Here is a 19,779-nt window from a genome sequence, read left to right on the forward strand (position 1 = left end):
CGAATCAACCGTTAAAGTTGATAAAATTGCTCCCGTTTTTGCATTAGTTCCCTTCTGTCTACTTTCGACATATGAACATTTTAAAACTGTTTCAACCTTTAAAGATAGACTCAAGTCAAGATTTTGCCGATTTAGGAGTATTTTCGATAAAAAGTTACTTAGGTTCGCTAGGAAGGTTCACTACAAAAGTGCTTTTCTGAGAAGTTTACTGCTCTAAAATGGCGGCTGTTTACTAACGCCACTGAGTCTGTCATTTAGCATGTAGTTCTATATGCATGAGATACAGTGCCCTCCATAATTATTGGCACCCCTGAAAAAGATGTGTTTTTTAGCTTCTAATAATTTCTTTTAATTCAAATAATATGGGACCTTAATGGAAAAAAAAGAGAAAAATCCAACCTTCAATACAAGTGCATTCATTCAGTGGGGAAAAAATCCCATATAAAGAAAAAAATATTTGATATCAAACAATGTGTGTCACAATTATTAGCACCTCTGGTGTTAATACTTTGTACAACCCCCCTTTGCCAACAAAACAAGGTCTGGGGTCTGAGATGGCCATGGGAGGAGCTTGATTTTGTGTCTGGTGAACCATTTCTGTGTAGATTAGGTCATATGTTTAGGGTCATTGTCTTGCTGAAAGACCCAGTGACGACCCATCTTCAGCTTTCGGGCAGAGGGCAACAGATTTTGATTTAAAATGTCCTGGTATTTCAAAGCATTCATGATGCCATGCACCCTAACAAGGTTCCCAGTGCCTTTGGAAGCGAAACAGCCCCACAGCATCACTGACCCACCCACAAACTTCACAGTGGGTATGAGGTGCTTTTCAGCATGCGCATCTTTCGTGGCATGCCAGACCCACTTAGAGTGTTTGTTGCCAAAAAGCTCAATCTTGGTCTCATCTGACCAAAGCACACGGTCCCAGGCTTACTGGGACCGTGTGTATTTTTGTGTGATTTTTATGTATTACATAATACAAGATGTTTACCCACTTCCTCGTAAGTCCAATGGTCCCACAGTAGTAGGGCTTGGCCAATATCCACGGTGAATGGGAACCTTTTGAAACTCCAAAAAGGCGCACACGCCTCTCCCTCATAAAGCAAGATTTTTCTGTAGCCGTTTGGCTGGCGTGATGCGAAAAATAAACGTTTTAATCTGCAAAATCAGCTGAATCCTTAGTCCTCATACACAACAGTACGGCTGTTTAGTGAAGAGGACGCCTTCACCCGTACACGTCACAGCGCCCTTCTCCTCAATGCAAGACCGAAGCCGGAAGTCACTCATTTTCATGGCGTGGGATTAAAAAAACTAAATAAATATAGCGATTGCTTCCACACACATCCAAGCGGTCCATATCATTCAGGAGCATATAATACCGCGTGTATTATGAAATAAACATGCGTTTTCGTGTCACAGGCACTTTAAGTAATGTGTGTTATCAAGCGTAATGGCATTTTTAGGTAAGAAATATATATAATAAAATATATACAGCACTGTGCAAAAGTTTTAGGCAGGACCTTGGCTAAAACTTTTGCACAGTACTGTATATTTTTATTATATTATGTGGATACAGGATACACTGTATGTATATATTTCCCCCAGGTGGAAGCTTCCATGATCCTAATAAATTTAATAATAAAAATATATATATATATATATATTAGGGCTGTCAAACAATTAAAATTTTTAATCGAGTTAATTACAGCTTAAAAATTAATTAATCGTAATTAATCGCAATTAATCGCAATTCAAACCATCTATAAAATATGCCATATTTTTCAGTAAATTATATATGTATTATGTAAAATAATTAGTTGGAATGTAAAGATAAGACACAAGATGGATATATACATTCAACATACGGTACATAAGGACTGTAGTGGCCATTTCACTCTAATTTCATTTAAATCTGTCTATGCTGTCCTCACTCCGAAGCGTCTACTTTTTCCAAAGCTAGACAGCTAGTGAACGACACCTTAATAATCAGACTTCTTCCTTTTTCATCTGATTTATTAATAAAATGGCCTCAAACCACTGTCCTCTTTAGACCGTAGTGAAACTACAAAAAAAAAGTACACAAGCATTGGATTAGCAACAACGTTAGCTTAGCACGCTATACAGGCTCACTAAACATAAACAAAAAGCGTGTCATACAAAAAATATAACATTTCGCTTACTAACATAATATGTACATTCTTTACAACAACCATACTTACGGACAAATCTTGTCCAAGGATCATATAAGCACAACATTACAACGTAGGCGTCAGCCCGAGATGTCGTGCAGCCATATTGAACTGGCAAGAAAGCAATAAACCATGTCGCAAAGCGACCACAAGAGTTCGCTGTTAGACAGCACAAAAAACTTGCTGTAAAACTTACCAAAAGGCAGAATACTGTCTGAGCGGAACATGTGCGTTAATTGCGTCAAATATTTTAACGTGATTAATTTAAAAAATTAATTACCGCGCGTTAACGCGATAATTTTGACAGCCCTAATATATATACACTGTATATACTGTATATGTATATTTTTTTAATAAGATCTAAAAGGTTTTTGAATGCTGAATAGCTGCAGCCCTAGTACATTTAGCCATATTTTGTGGGAAAATGTGTTTGAACCATTTTCTGGGAGAAATTGAGCATTATCTGACAGAATTGCAGGGGTACCAATACTTTTGGCCAGGAGTGTATAATCCATATAAGGTTGCTTAAAAGTTGGTGGGCACAATTTGAGCGTCCTGAAAGGTTGTCCCTATGCAAATCTACGCCCTTGATTCTGGCAACACTACGACTTTAATCTTGGAATATTATGACTTTATACTTGTAGTCCTATTATTTTTCTTTGTTTGGCCGTAATAGTCCATCGTACTATTACCATTTTTTCCCCCAATGTAATAAACACTGTTTTTCCACTGTCAACTTTGACACATTTTTCCACAGTTATGAAACTTTCACACTGACCACTTGTTTATTCCTCTATTTTTTTCCTTTGCAGGGTGGAGTTTCAAAATAAGTTTTATTCCGGCCAGGGATTCAAGTTTGTCCCCTTTTCATTCGAGAGCATCCTGGAGGGAAGATTTGACGAATGATCATCATCCCGTCAGCGTGCATGAACCCTCGCGCGATCCTCTACGTCCCTCTAGTGGTTGTGTGTGACATCCGTATACTGTAGGTACACGTACTGTATATTGTCAGAAGTTTCCAGCTGTACTCATTCTGGAACCCGTCACGCTGGCATCGTGTTTTCCGCCTGTCGAGCAGATTTCCTTTTAATTGTTTTCATTAGCTGCAACGGTGAAATACTGCAGGTGTAATTTCCTGTTTTTGAGTCTGAATGGGCATGTTTGTGCACAACTTCTATGTGGAAAAACGTCCCTTGCCTGATCAGTACAAGGAAATATACAGTACTGTAGTTGTGGCACAGCCAAGTGTAATGAATTGAATGAGTCATCAGCGAAAATGCCAAATGGACAAATGTAGTCCAAATCATGAAATATGTCAAATTATGGGTCTTAATAGCAGAATGATTCTGTATTTCGAGTATGTCGGGCATTGATGGCAATATTTATGTAGATCCGTATCGCTACTTTAATATTATTTCCCTACAAAGTTATAGACTATATTAAAAAAACAAACACACGCACAAAGTAATGTTATTCAGAGATGACAAAAAAAACTACAGTGGTATGAAAAAGTATCTGAACCTTTTGGAATTTTTCGCATTTCTGCATAAAATCCCAATCAAATGTGATCTGATCTTTGGCAAAATCACACAGATGAAAAAACAGTGTCTGTTCTAATATTTTAATGAGGATAGCATGCAAACAATGACATATAGGGGAAAATAAGTAAGTGAACCCTCTGCCTAACGAGACTTAAAGAGCAATAGAAACCAATTTTTACCAAACAATTTAAGTCATGGGCGTGCCCAATCACTGATGAGTGTTTTAAAGCTGCCCTGCCACTATAAAACACACACCTAGTAAGAATTGTCTTAATGAGAAGCATTGTCTGATGTGCATCATGGCTTGGTCAAAAGATCTATCTGAAGAACTAGGACTGTTGATTTTTATAAATCTGGGAGAGGATACAAAACCATCTCTGAAAGTCTGGATGTTCATCAATCGACAGTCAGAGAGGTTGTCTACAAATGGAGAATTTGGCACTTTTGCTTCTCTCCCAATGAGTGGCCATCCACCAAAGATGACGCTAAGAGTTCAGCGCAAAATACTCAGAGAGGTAAAACAGAACCTTAGCGTGTCTGCTAAAGACTTACAGAAATCACTGGCACAGTCCAATATCTATGCACACAACAACTATATTTAAACTATGGTGTTCATGGGAGGGCTCCACGGAGGAAGCCGTTTCTGTCTAAAAAATAAAATAAAAACAAAAAATTTTTTTAAATTAAAAATAAAAAACATCGTTTAATGTTTGCAAAAAGGCACTTGGACACCCCACAGAAGTTTTGGCAAAATATTTTGTGGATTGATGAAACCAAAGTTGAATTGTTTGGGAGTAACACACAACGTCATGTGTAGAGGAAAAAATGGAACAGCTCACCAACATCAACACCTCATCCCCACCGTGAAGCATGGTGGAGTGAGCATCCTGATTTGGGGCTGTTTTGCTGCCTCAGGGCCTGGACAACTTGTAATCATTAGTGGAAGAATGAATTCAAAAGTTCTGCAGGAAAACCTGAGGCCGCCGTTCAGACAGTTGAACCTAAAAAGAGGATGGATGCTGCAACAAGACAATGATCCAAAACACAGAAGTAAATCAACTTCAGAATGGTTTCAGAAGAACAAAATACACGTTCTGGAGTGTATATACTGAAGTCCAGAATAGAACCCCATTGAGATGCTGTGTCATGACCAAAAGACAGCGATTCATGCAAGACATCTCAGGAATCTGACTGAAGTACAGCAGTTTTGTAGAAAAGAATGGGCCAAGATTAGTCCTGATCGCTGTGCCTGACTGATCTGCAGCTACAGGAAGCGTCTGGTTGAAACAAAACATAAATGTGATGGTTCACTTACTTATTTCTTAACCTTCTGTCGTTGTTTGCATACTATCCTCATTAAAATATGAAAACATATAAATGTTTGGGTGGTTTTAGCTAAAGCTGACTGTTATTTCATCGGTGTGATTTTGACAAAGGCCATATAACATTTGATGGTGATTTTAGGCAGAAAAGTGAGAAATTCCAAAAGCTTCAGATACTTTTTCATACTACTGTATTGTTGGAACATTTGAGTCATATATGGTGTGTCCTGCATGTCTTCTGTGTAAGTTGTGGAGGATCATTTGTTCATAGATGGTTAAATATGGAGCGAAAACAAAAAGCTCTCCCTTCAACTGAACGGTTGCCAACGTGCTGCACTCAGTATTTATGTTGTTTATTCCATGGAAAGTTATAGACGGAGCCACAAATACTATGAACATGTTTTGATTTTCAGATTTTATGAAAGTTTGTGTGTTGCTAAATTATTGGTACTGTTGGAAGGTTATTGTGAGTGTGTCATCAATAAAGATTTGGGGTTTACATCTTTTTCAAGCTTGTTTCTTGTCTTCCGCAGCCTAGAGCAGGGGTTTTCAGCTCATTTATTCGGTACAGACAGAATCACATGCTTTTACTTTAATATTTTCGCCATAAAACTGCAGATTTGTGCGGAATTTGTGTGAAAATTCCGTAAAATCAAGAGGAAAATATCCAAAATGTACAGAAAGCCCTAAAATCAACTGGGAATTATCCAAAATGTACAGAAATGGCCCTGAGATACCCCAAAATATACAGGGAGTGACCCGTAAATCCCCTAAAATTACATGAAAGTGACCAACAAAAAAAAAAAAGATTTCTTCGAGGATTATAGGTAATTATTATATTTTTCATACCATGCATGCATTTTGAAATGTTCAATGGGAGAAATCAGCTGCTACTGCATTGGCATCATAGTTCGCAGTATTTATGTAAAATAATTTTTTTTCTGCTTTTAACCAAGAATCAAGACTTTTTTACGTCCATATCTATAAAGAATTCAGGGATTTAAGCATTTATTCACAAGAATTTTCACCAGAAAAGCTCAGTTTACATCAGGCGGCCGCTAGCAACATTCACTAACAGACTAGCATTGTACTTCGACATATTTACGTAACATAAATGCTAACTGCTCTGTGTTTTTTGCTTTTAACCAAGAATTGAGACTGTTTTACGTCCATATCTGTAAAGCAATTAGGGATTTAAGCATTTATTCACAAGAATTTTCAACCAAAAAAATCTCTTTTGTCTGTGATTCCACTCAGTCAGCTTTGACGGCCTCACCAACAATGCAGGCCCCCTATTTATCAGCCCCGTGTTCCGTCAATACATTATTAAGTCTATGGCTCATATTTCTGTGCAATCAACGGTGCTAGATATTTCGTTCATTCACCCCTCCCAAACCAAATTGATTGGACGTCTAGTGCTATCAATGGCAGCCAGCGAGTTAACTTATTTTGCAAAAAATTAACTGATTTAATTGCCATAATGAGGCCCGCAACGCAAAATGAGTTGGACACCCCTGGCCTAGAGACAACGTAAAACCTGAATTTACTTTTATCTGAAATATTCCACTTTATAGTGTATCGTTTAAAGTTTATTTTGTTGTAATACTTTATTAAGATTTTGCTGGGTATGTTTGTGTAAATGTATTTACTGTTATATAAAAATTCTTTTAGAAAAAAAAAATACAATAATCATTCAAAATTAAAAAAAATACTGAAAAACTGTCCACTGTAGTGCCCACTGTCCCTTAAAGGTTCAACTACCAACTAATTTTACAAATAAATTCTCAAGGGCAAAATTATTTTTAAAAAAATACAATTCTAAATGGCTTCTTTTATTTTCCTTCAACGCTTCGTTATGTTTTCCCCTTTAATAAACTGAAAATATAATTAAAAAGCGGTAAAAGCGCTTTATTGTTCAATTAGCATTGTTTCCATATTTTCAATGATCTACACATACATTACTTTGAAAGGGATTGCCGGAAACTACATGTTTACCTCCGGAAACTTTGAGTCCTACATTACTTACCGATACTTGATGGAATGGCACCGAGAGCAACTTTGTTTTCGTCAACTTCTCAAATCGTCTTCAGACAAAAAAGCTACAACTTAACCTGAATTAGTGACCAAGATAAAGATTTTAACATTCCAAAGACAGATTTTTCTGAAATTGTGTCGAACGAAGAAGACATCGCCGCTCTTTGTGATTGTTTTCTTTAAGTAAGCTAATTTAGCTCAAGTTAAAAGTTCGAATTTAGCGTCTCACTACATAGATTTAGGATGCATCCACTAATATTTCATGGTAAGTTTTTCTGCTTTTTGTCTTATTTTTATTCTTTGTGCCTTCATCCTTTAGTAGCAGAAATCTACACGGTGAGTGTTTTAAGGCTCGTGTTGTTAAATACTTGGCAAAAGGTGCTAACTTTTTGTATTTAAAGAGAGGCGTAGCGATATTTATTTTAAGCAAATATATTAAAGTATTAGCAATAAGAATAGTCACCATTCAAGTGGTCATGACAATTTTGATTGGTGCCAATATTTAATTTGCTTTTCTTAAAACGGAAGCGGTACAGATGCGAAAAGGTTAAAGCACAAGCTTGACTATTTTAGGAAATATTAAAGCACTTAAACAACTTTTCGAGAGTAAAATGACAATTGTGGAAAACACTTTACGACATGAAAGAAAATAGATAAATAATTTAGTGCTGCAATGATTAATCGATTAACTCGAGTATTCGATTAGAAAAAAATATTCGATTTAAATTTTGTTGCTTCGAGTATTCGTTTAATTAATTTGGCGTTTTATTGGTTTATTTTGAAAGTGTTTTCAAGTAGTTTTATTGATTTGGGTGGCAACAATGAATATGATATAACTCATTTCTCATGGCTGAAACCAGCTGCTCCCTGTTAAGACCAACATTAGCCAAGTTGTTGTTTGAGCTAATGTTTTTTAATGCATTCATGATTTAGTTTATTGGTATATTTAACCGTGTTTTTTGTGGGAATATGTGTCTGAACCATTCGTTAAGAGCATTGTTAAAATAAATAAATAAATAAATAAATAAATAAACTTTTTATAGCATTAAAGCTAGCAGGCTTTTTCTGTGTAAGTTAGCCAATTGTTCTTTGTTGTACATAGATCCTCATTCAGAAAAAAAAAATGATACCGTTTTAGGCTCAGCTCGGGTATTTTAATTTTTCATGTTCCTTATCCGATTACTCGATTATTCGAACTAACGAGTCCACCGATTAATCGACTAGTAAAATATTCAATAGCTGCAGCCCTAATATAATTATATCACGTTATTTAACCATTTGGTTGTACAATTTATGCAGCCTTCACGGGCTGTGGGAAAGATGAGCTTTACCACTTACCGTACTATTACCACTTATTAATTGGTAAGTACGAATCATCCTATTATGTGCTTGTATTGCAAGAATACCATTTTTGGCTCCCAATAACGATTCCGATACTCGGCTGTGTGGTATTGGGCGATACTAATACTGTGAGGATCTAAGTGCAACAAAATAACAAATGGCTAACTTACATAGCAAAAGTCCGCTAGCTCAAATGCTATAAAATGCCGACGTTTTTTTTTTTTTTTTTTTTACAATGCTCCTAACAGATTGTTCAAACACATATTCTCACAAAAAATGGTTAAATGTACTTATAAACTGAATTACGAATTCATAAAAAACATAAGCTCAAACAAAAATTTACCTTGTGTTGGTCTTAACAGGGAGCAACTGGATTCAGCCCTATTAAATAAGTTATGTCATATTCACTGTTGCCACTAGAGACAAATCAATACAACTAAATGCAAACACTTAAAAAAAAGTTTTTTGTTTTGTTTTTTTTTTAAATAATCAAATTACTCAAGTTAAACGATTAATCACTGCAGCACTAATCATTATACCACATATGTACAATAGCTTAACTCATGTTTTAATCACTTAGGCTAGAAGATGACACACGTTCGTTAGCCTGCTTTTTCCAGTTTTCCTCCTTCTAACAAGGCTAACATTTTTGTAAATGCTCATGTCAACGTCAATATTCACAAACCTTCAACTCCTGGCTGGTATTCCAATTTAAAATGTACATTTATCCATTACTTCAAATATAGGCCCATACATCGAAAATATGATTGCTAATTTAGCACATTCACCAACTCTTACTAGAATCCATTCTCAGTATATCTACTTTACACATTTTCACATGACCGTCAACTCTACTAAGGGGCAGTTTACATGGCGACTCTGCGACACAAAGACGCAATGACTGAGTTGCGGACTCGCCTCGCGTGCATATGGTGTCGGCGAAGATGGAAGGCTAAGACGAAAAATTGTGAATCCTGCCTCCAAAGTGGAAGAATCCGATTGCGGGGGATTGAGGGGGGCTTCCTCGGCATGCGTATTAAAGGCTCCTGCGGCTCGAGACCGCGCTGTCAACGTCAGCACTCGTACACGTCACATTGGGCGTGCGCAGCGGTGCTACTAAACATTAAAAACAGCAAATATGACGGAATGTCGGCTTTAACTTACTGTTTTAATGATATTTTTAAATTAAATATGTTGAACGTTTCAATTTCGTGCCTTTTTGAACAAAAGAAAAATGACATTGCTTCGAGTGGGCGGGGATATTATTTTCCGGGCTGATGGAGCTTGGTGGGGTCAAAGTGCATCATTCTCTGGCGCCCAGTAAATCTGCACTGCCCCCTAAGGCCTGGCATGAATACTACATCGTTTTCATGCGGAATCGTGACATTGTTCAAATGGAGACGGAAATGCAAATGCAAATTTGAAATTTTTCGTATTCTCGGCGAGTCACCATGTAAACGGCCCCTAAGTGGTGTGTTAATCACAAAGGAACGCATCTAGACTGTCTTATTGAAACTCTCCACACTATCACCCAAAGGGCTGTAGGGTAAAGATGTGAACGTTTAGGATGTAATGTCTTATAAATATCAAATGCAGATTTCGGCGTGATGGAGTGAGAATGGGACGAGGCAGCGTGGAAAGTGGCTTCAGCCCTGGAGGCTGATGCACCTTCTCCGTCGACCCGCCAGAATGCACATAGCGTCGGTGGGCCTCAGTAAGGTTGGCTTCCTGTTTTCCCTTCTGTTCTGCGGGCTCCTCTTGCTGCTCATACCAGCCTTCCAACCGACGGCCCGCCAGGTGGACTTGCCCCAGCCCCGACCTCAAGTCAGGACCTCAGCGTCCAATTCACAGCAGATATCCGGGCCTCCCACTGTGTCAGATTCTGCTGGTGACCCTGATACGGGGTTGAATATAAGCTCAGGAGGCACGAATGACACCTTAGAGACTGAACTTTTTGAGAACGATGACTACAGGGGGACTTCCTCTGATACAGATTCCAACGCTGAAGTACAAGAACTTGCTGGACCTGGTGCACGCGACCTTTTGGAATTAAAGGATATTTTTATCGCCGTTAAAACCACGAGGAAGTACCACAAATCCCGACTGGAGCTGCTTATTCAAACCTGGATATCACGGGCTAAAGAACAAGTGAGAGAAATTTAACTTTTCGAAGCATAACAATTTTTTCAAAACTAAATGAGATACTACATTTGTTTTGGCCATTGGTAACTGTATGTAACTATATGTAAAAAGTTTTCCAAGAGTCTAAGACGATGCTAAATGCATACCTGTCAAGTTGTACGGTTTCAGGGTAATTTGTGCAAGTGAGCACTGATTTTTAAATGTGTACGCCGTCCGCTCAAAATCTGTACGTTTTTCGTGCATTGTTTTTTTTTCTCCGTTCGGATTTTAACACCATTTCGGCAACGGGACATTGTGCGTTACTATGCGTTACTACATTGGTTGAATGACGTGAGAAAAGTCAGAGACACTGAGAGAGTGAAGTGTTTGTTAATGACGCTGTTGCAAACGCGATGCTAGGCTAGGTGGCTCCAATATTTCCTGACTGTAGCCGACAGCTTACAATCTACGCCTAGATATTTCATGCATAATGACATAATATGACATAATACATGTGAAATGACAGACTTGGTGGCGTTAGTAAACAGCCGCCATTTTAGAACAGTACACTTCTCAGAATGGTTCTGTTGTAGTGAACCTTCCTAGCGAACCTAAGTAACTTTTTATCTAAAATACTCCTAAATCGGCAAAATCTTGACTTGAATCTATCTTTAAATGATGAAACAGTTTAAAAACTTTCACGTCGAAATGAAATAATAAATAAATGACTTCCAAACATAGCAAAGGTTACTATGTTTTTTTTTGTTTTTTTTTTGTTTTTTGGAAAAAATAAAAAACCTTGAAAGGTAAAAAACAGTTACTTTGCCAAGTAACTAATTACTCTTACATTTAGGTAACTGAGCTACTAACGCAATTACTTTTTGGGAGAAGTAATTTGTAACTAATTCATTACTTTTTAAAAGTAAGATTAATGACACTGGTCATAAAGATGCAGAATGAAAAGAGACGAAAAAGGAGATTTCATTCTGCCAATTTGTTGCCGAACACAATTTGCCTGCAACTATTGCTGATCACTTCTCAGAATTAGCAAAAGAAATGTTCCCTGACTCAAAGATTGCATCGGTGAGTTCATTTTATCAATTGACCTTTTTAATTTATATTTGGACTCACTAACGAACTACCTTCAAGTCAAACTGAATTGCGAGCTGAAGTGCAGCCATCAAAAGACATGATAGAAATTGCCAAAAGTGCTACCTACAATTACAACAAAAGTCACTTTTAATTTTAGTAATCATGATGTAGCTGTACATATTGATTGTTCTTTGATTGCTCCAGGTGATATGTTACAATATTACCAATAAATTCCTATTATCTTAAAAATTAAGTTTTATTTTTGTTTCATATTGCACGCTATATACAACGTTGTAAGATTAGTCACCAATTTGTAATGGCATACGTCACTATTTGTAAGATTGCCAAAGGCCTCGGGTTGACAGGTATGTAAATGCTAATGCTAACGCGAACACTATGCTAACGCTCCGAGTTATATTTAGTGTGTGATGATCAGTCAGCACAGACTTTTAAATCCTAAAGCAACATGGCATATCTAGCCAAGATACGGGAACAAAAGCAGCACGCTACATGAATGGCACGACCAAACACTGCTACGATGCGTGCTAACAGTACATACGATACGCAAAAGTTATACATTGTAAAATTATGACAAAAATGGCGAATTTTCATCAGGTTGTTGTTTCGTCAGACAAAAACTAGCATTCATTTCGTTATGTTTTAGTCTCCCAAGACAAGTTTTAGGCTTTAAACATTTTTAAAAATTGTTTGTTGTTAAAATATTTATTTATAATAACAATACAGTGGAACCTGGACATACGATCGCTTCGACACGCAATGTTTTCGGCGTCCAACGTAAAATTTGACTCGCCATTTGTTTCTACATTAGACGACATGCTCAAAATACGACGATTTTTGACAGCGCCGAAGTTTGTTTGTTTTTCCGGAGGACAGACGCACGGCTGATTTTCTTGTGGGAGAAATATTATTTTGAAGTAAAGCTACTCTTACTTGAGTCAAATTTTTGGCTACTCTACCCATCATTGGTTGTAGCACAAGGCACATATATTCCCACAAAAAACTGATAAATATACCTCAGAACTAAATTACAAACGCGTAAACAATTATATTAGCCCAAACAAAAACATACAACCTTATGTTGGTCTTAACAGGGAGCTGCTGGATTCAGCCATGTTACATGAGTTATTCACTGTAGCCACTAGAGGGCAAGTTTACAGTTTGTCTTTATGTCTTACAGACTTACTTATTCTCAGATGGAGACGATAAAGAGTTGCAGAGGAGAACAGGTAAATTTGCCAAACGATCATTTAACAAATAGTTGGGAAAAAAAATACCATCAAATATTAAAACTTTTTGTCATCCATATATCTTGTTTTATAGGTGCAAATATTATTAACACCAACTGCTCTGCAGCTCACACTCGACAGGCTCTCTGCTGCAAGATGTCTGTTGAATATGATAAATTCATTGAGTCTCAGAAAAAGTGAGTAGACTAATATTGCGTAGGTCTAATCTGAATACAAACGATATGTTGAGTCATATTTTTGTGCATTTTTCTTGAGGTGGTTCTGCCATGTGGATGATGATAACTACGTGATCCTACCAAGCTTGTTGCAACTGCTCTCTTCCTACCACCACAGCCAAGATGTTTACCTTGGTCGGCCCAGTCTCGACCACCCTATCGAAGCTGCCGAGAGGGTCAAAAGCAATGGATTGGTGAGTATGGTCACCTCAGTTGCGTTTTAAATCAGGTCCAAGACATGTTAAGAGTACTGATATCTTAAAAAAAAAATTCAGCCTATTGCCGATATCCAAAGCCGATTTTGTAAGCCGATATTTGATATACTTTTTTTAAAGCATGTATGTAATGAAGGGCAATTGTTTAACTCATTTGCTCCCAAAAACGTATAAATACGTTCTATTTTTAATTGTTTCAGTGTCCCAAAGACGTATTTATACGTCTTTTACCATTTTTTAAATTTTTATACAAGCGACATCTCTAGGTTCTGATTCAATTTAGCTCCAAAGCACAAAGCTGAAAATCCATTTTAAAGCAATAAAACTGGCCACTGGAAGGCAGGAGTGCATTTGGTAAAACCCACAACCCGATTCAACGGCAATGAACGGCCGGGGTGCCGGCGGGAGACGACCGAACGGACGTCCAGGAGGCGGACGACGAGCAGAACAACCTACAGGACGCCCGGGATGCCAGGCGCTGGACGACCGAGCAGAACGACCAGGACCACCAGTGCAGCGGACGATGCCGTTAAGTCCTAGTGCTCGCTGAGCAGACCCTGCAGAGACTCAAAATAAAACATCTTTACGATACAGGCGGCGATGAGGGAAAAGTGTCAACAGCGTCATTTCTCAGTTATGTGTAAATAAGTTGTTACTTTGCTACCAAAAGCTCTATTTTTTTGTTGTTGATATTATTTTGTAAAAGGAAAACATTATTCATATGTTTGGGATGTGACTAAAGCAAAAAATAGCTGTGTTAAAGTCAAAGTTATGTTTGAAATGTATGCTTTCACAAAAAGCTCAATTCCTCTGTTTTTTTCATCAGAAATTGGAAAATTGCTCGAACTAAGCTATTTTCTAATGCTGATTTCTAAGGAATGGAAAAACATAGGAACTTTTTTTCCTGCTGAAAGAAGAGAGTCTAATCTTTCTTTTGGTGGGTTCCATGTTTATATAGCAATAGAACAGAATTTTCTGTGGGTCTTGCAAAATCAGTCAAAATCCAGTAAAACGGCCGGGAGCGAATGGGGGCGCACCGGTGAAAATAGCTGGGAGTGAATGAGTTAAACAATTGCTTCAACGGCTTCCAATTTATAAAGATGACCTGAGATTTACAGGATTAATTAACTAGTGCTACAAAACCAATGAACACAGCACTTCTTTTTACAATTATACACACTCAGCAAGAACAGTACATTATTTTCAAATGATTCAACCCACCAGGACGTCACGACGAGATGTAAACAAGTGAGAGTTTAAGAGGATTTTCGCCACGCTAAAGCTGATGCTAACGCAAATGCTACACTAACGCTACGAGTTACAATTAGAGTACAAGGATCACTCTTTAAACACATTCGAAGGCTAAAGCAACCTTGCATATTCTTTCGTGTAATGTAAAAAAATTACAATATTTACTAAATGGACAAGCCTGATGCTTCCTGTAGCGGCCTGTCTTTAAGCTGCTGTAGGGTCCTTCCGGGGTCCTACCGTCAGTCAGCGGCGGCCACAGTTGCCCACATACATGCCTGATCAAAATTCTTTTTTATCGGCTTTTTTTGTTTGTTTGTTAATGTTAAAGTTGGTTTTTTAAAAAAAGTCCACATATCGGCCCGATATGTCAGCCGGCTGATGTATCGGTCGACCTGTAGTTAAGAGACAATGTTGCACAGTGTGTTATTGTTGTTTTTTAACATCAGGGCTTCCAATTGAGTAGATAGTAAACATTGATATCAGTATTCTGCATTTAAATTTGTGTCGTGAGATTTACAGTACATGGCACTCATGCCAAAGAATGGCATGTTAATGAAAAATGTCACTTTAGTCCACTTGTAAAGGTTTCGATGAGTGATTTCCCTGATTTTGTTGCTAATAGTCGTAGCTACAGTAGATAAAATGACTTCAAGTATTAATTTTACATTTGCGTTTCAGGTCTCAGTCAAGTTTTGGTTTGCAACTGGTGGCGCAGGTTTTTGTATCAGCCGAGGTCTGGCATTGAAAATGAGTCCATGGGCCAGGTGGGTCATGCCCTCTCCTCATAACAACTTTTAATTGTCTTACTGACCTTAGGGTCCAACGAAGACACTTGACTTGTGTGAGTGCTCTGATTCGGACTCCGGTTTAGTACAATCGACCTTCTGCAAACTTCACCCCCAAAAAGACAATTGACCAATTGTACATCCTAGTAACTGTTGTGAAGTGAGCATGATTACATCTGAAAAAATGCTACCCAAAATGATATTTTGAAAGGTAATGCTTTATGAATTGGTTCGCCTCTAACCATCTGTCTTGTGGTTTTAGTTTGGGGAATTTCATCAGCACTGCAGAGAAGATACGGCTCCCAGATGATTGTACTATTGGCTACATTATTGAGGCTCTGTTGGAAGTCTCATTAATACACACGCACCTCTTCCACTCCCACTTGGAGAATCTCCAAAAGTTGCCCACAGACAGTGTTTTGGAGCAGGTCAGTGTCTTTGTTGTCTTATAGCTTGATCTCACAAGAGGTAAATGTAGTCTTTCCACTAAAAAATACATCGATAATTGCTTAAAATATAAAAGCCGTGAATGTATTAGAATTACAGAATTGCCCTTTTTAAAAAAATAATATGATCTAAAACTGTATTTTTATTATCATTAAGAATGTTAGTCATTTAGTACTCTAGATTTCTGAGTCAGAGCTGCTAAAGTCTTACTTTGCATTTCTCCAATAGGTTACACTTAGCTATGGTGGCTATGAGAACCGACGAAACGTGGTCAGCATTGCTGGAGGCTTTTCACTACTTGAAGACCCAACAAGGTAAGAAGAAAAGTGATAATGGTCCTCAGTTCGCACACACAAGCATTGACAAAAAACCTTTCCAATTTTACAGGTTTAAGACAGTCCACTGCCTACTATATCCTGATACTGACTGGTGTCCAAAGCCTAAACCTCATAGCAGAAAGTGACTTCCACGGTACCTTCATCCAGCAACTCCATAAAACATAATGAGCTAGCGTGCTCTCTGAAGTCGAGATTTCCTCACAACTGATGCTTTAATTCCGAGCTAACTCGCCTCCTACCTCATGAGTGTTAGACATGATTCTTTTGCCAAACTCACACTAAACACAAAGGTGTGGCCTTTAAGCCAGAGAGTGGCTAACAGAAATTAGTAGAAAGTGGTCAATGGTGTCTTGGGAATCTGAAGATTCCTTTAGAATGATCATGAAACAAAACAACAGAAAAAAAATGATGATGAAACCATGACTCTAATGCACAGAACTCCTGTATTGTGGAAAGAGGATATACTTCAAGTACGTGTACCTGTACTACAAAAACGTATTACATGCATTTACTAGTATTTTAAGTACATGTACTAGTGAGACAAGCATGTATACTTGTACTACTAGCGTGTGTACTTGCGTGTTGCGTGTATTTGTATTACACGCACCTGTACTTGCGTGTATTTGTACTGCAAGCACGTGTATTTGCGTGTACATGCACTACAAGCACGTGTATTTGCGTGTACTTCTGGGCCAAGCATGTGTACTTGCATGTACATGTACTACAGGAACGTGTACTAGTACTACAAGCACGCGTACTTGCGTGGGCATGTACTACAAGTATACTGACCAGCACAGCAAAGCTACCCACAGATTTTCTTCACAAAATGCATTTTCTAGCTTCTGATTGGAATGAAACATTGGTATGATAGCATAGCTTGATTCACCATTGCATACTTGTACTATAAGAATGGGTACTAGTACTACAAGCACGTGTACATGTGTGTAGTAGTACTGTAAGAAAGCAGACTACACACATGTATTTGCATGTACATGTACTACAAGCATGTCTACTTGTACTGGAGAAACCTGTACTAGTACTACAAGCACGTGTACTTGCATGTACTTGTACTACAAAAACGTGTACTTCTACGACAAGCATGTGTACTTGCATGTACTTGGACTATAGGAACGTGTACTAGTACTACATGCACGTGTATGTACGTGGACATGTACTACAAGCACGTGTACTTGCATGTACTTCTACGATCAGCATGTGTACTTGCGTGTACTTGTACTATAGGAACGCGTTCTAGTACTACAAGCATGTGTACTTGCGTGGACATGTACGACAAGCACGTGTACTTGTGTGTACTTTTACTACAAGCATGTGTACTTGTACTATAAGAACATGTACTAGCACTACAAACACGTGTACTTGGGTGGACATGTACTACAAGCACGTGTACTTGTGTGTACCTGAACTACAAGCACGTGTACTTGCGTGTACTTGTACGAAAAGAACGTGTACTAGTACTACAAGCACATGTACTTGCGTGGGCATGTACTACAAGCACGTGTACTTGCGTGGGCATGTACTACAAGCACATGTACTTGCGTGGGCATGTACTATAAGCACGTGTACTTGTACAACAAGCAGTACTTGCGTGTACCTGAACTACAAGCACGTCTACTTGCGTGTACCTGAACTACAAGCACGTGTACTTGTGTGTACTTGTACTATAGGAACGCATTCTAGTACTACAAGCATGTGTACTTGCGTGGACATGTACGACAAGCACGTGTACTTGTGTGTACTTTTACTACAAGCATGTGTACTTGTACTATAAGAACGTGTACTAGTACTACAAACACGTGTACTTGCGTGTACCTGAATTACAAGCACGTCTACTTGCGTGTACCTGAACTACAAGCACGTGTACTTGTGTGTACTTGTACGAGAAGAACGTGTACTAGTACTACAAGCACATGTACTTGCATGGGCATGTACTACAAGCACGTGTACTTGCGTGGACATGTACTACAAGCACATGTACTTGGGTGTACTTGTACTACAAGCACGTGTACTTGCGTGTACTTGTACTATAAGAACATGTACTAGTACTACAAGCACGTGTACTTTGCTGTACTTGTACTACAAGCATGTGGACTTACAAGCACATGAGAGTTGTACTACAAGCACAAGTTCTTAGGAGTACTTGTACTATAAGAACATGTACTAGTACTACAAGCACGTGTACTTGCGTGTACTTGTACTATAAGAACATGTACTAGTACTACAAGCATGTGTACTTTGCTGTACTTGTACTACAAGCATGTGGACTTACAAGCACATGAGAGTTGTACTACAAGCACAAATTCTTAGGTGTACTTGTACTATAAGATCGTATTCTAGTGCTACAAGCACGTGTACTTGCGTGGACATGTGCTACAAGCACATGAGTTTTGTACTACAAGCATGTGTACCTGCGTGTACTTGTACTACAAGAATGCATACTTGCGTGTACTTGTACTACAAGTATGAAAAATTGGTATGATAGTGCAGCTTGATTCTCCATTGCGAAGCACTTATCCGGCAGCCCCAAAGGGATGTTGTGCGCTCCAATAATGTGATCCTGGTTGCAGTACCATTTTAGGTCACCAATCTTGCATATTGCTCAGTGTTCAGACTGACGTGGCATTAGACTGTTTTAATGTTTCATTTTTGCTTTTCTGAATTCAGTGTTTTAGCTCAGCAATGTGCTTGGCTTAGCCTCAGTGGTATGTGAGTGGTTAAAAGTGAAAAATAATTTCTTCTACTTGCTGCCTGTGTGTTTTTCTACCCAGTGGTAGTTTGATTCAGTTCTTCAACGGAATGTTTTGCATTTCCATTTTGTTCAAATATATATAAATATCAATAGACTGAATATTGTATTATGTTGCTCAAAATAATGAAGGATGACGACTCAAGAATGAGATGAGGTACTTGCATGTGCATAATGGATGAATTTAACAGTTTTGTTTTTTTAACTGAAGCCAATGACCTGTATCCGATTTTATTTTATTATTATTTGTTTTTTATGTTGTTAGCTTCAGAACCACCCACGTTTATGGTCTTTGCACTATTTTGACTGTGCATGTGTTCATGAAATGCAAAATGCCAAAGTGATTTTCCGTTTGGTCATTAAACGTTAACTATGCATGTCCTTTTAAACACAACTTTGACTTATTTTTCCTATTTGGATGTTGAATTCCACAGATCTGATTGAACAATGTCAACCATATATTAATAAAATTGGGTGTGCAAATACATGCAAAATTTACAATGTGCTATGTTAATCATTGGAATGTTAATTGGATAACAGTTTTCATTGTCCAACCTGAGATTTTACATATTTTTGGAATGGTAAAGTTAGATACCTAAAAAAAAGACCATCCCTGTCAGGTTTGAGTTATTGGGTCTAACAGCTCTTGTAAATTATATGGCTCCATTCTACCATCAATCAGTATTTCAACTTGTATAGTTTTTGTCTGTTTTGTTAACTTGCTCACATGCGCAAATCCAAATGTGTGTCACTGCAGGTCAGTGCTTGAAACTCTGATGTGTTTTCTTTCATTCATGCAGTGTTGTTTGGGAAATAAAACATTTCTGAGTCACGTTTCAAGACTTTATATCCATTT

The 19,779-nt window shown here is 37.9% G+C and overlaps 2 protein-coding genes across 8 annotated transcripts in view; both read left to right on the top strand.

Annotated features, from left to right (window-relative positions):
• Positions 1 to 5,765, top strand: part of LOC130909569 (V-type proton ATPase 116 kDa subunit a 1-like) — a 40,513-nt gene extending 34,748 nt beyond the window's left edge. For 4 of the 7 annotated variants that reach the window (XM_057826208.1, XM_057826210.1, XM_057826212.1 and 1 more), the window contains one exon: positions 3,002 to 5,765. In XM_057826208.1, the coding sequence (XP_057682191.1) occupies positions 3,002 to 3,095 (94 nt within the window). In that variant the 3' untranslated portion in view covers positions 3,096 to 5,765. The remainder of the gene's footprint in view (positions 1 to 3,001) is intronic. The other 3 variants (XM_057826211.1, XM_057826214.1, XM_057826215.1) reach the window with 2 other exon arrangements.
• Positions 5,766 to 6,664: 899 nt separating this feature from the next.
• On the top strand, positions 6,665 to 19,723 carry rfng (RFNG O-fucosylpeptide 3-beta-N-acetylglucosaminyltransferase). The gene is made up of 9 exons (XM_057825209.1): positions 6,665 to 7,351; positions 10,024 to 10,575; positions 12,839 to 12,887; positions 12,982 to 13,084; positions 13,164 to 13,317; positions 15,268 to 15,353; positions 15,637 to 15,802; positions 16,050 to 16,135; positions 16,209 to 19,723. The coding sequence occupies exons 2-9, from the start codon at positions 10,090 to 10,092 to the stop codon at positions 16,282 to 16,284; spliced, it is 1,206 nt and encodes a 401-aa protein (XP_057681192.1). The 5' UTR covers positions 6,665 to 7,351; positions 10,024 to 10,089; the 3' UTR covers positions 16,285 to 19,723.
• Positions 19,724 to 19,779: the final 56 nt, after the last annotated feature.

Source organism: Corythoichthys intestinalis, chromosome 21 (assembly GCF_030265065.1).
Source record: "Corythoichthys intestinalis isolate RoL2023-P3 chromosome 21, ASM3026506v1, whole genome shotgun sequence".
Classification (NCBI taxonomy): domain Eukaryota; kingdom Metazoa; phylum Chordata; class Actinopteri; order Syngnathiformes; family Syngnathidae; genus Corythoichthys; species Corythoichthys intestinalis.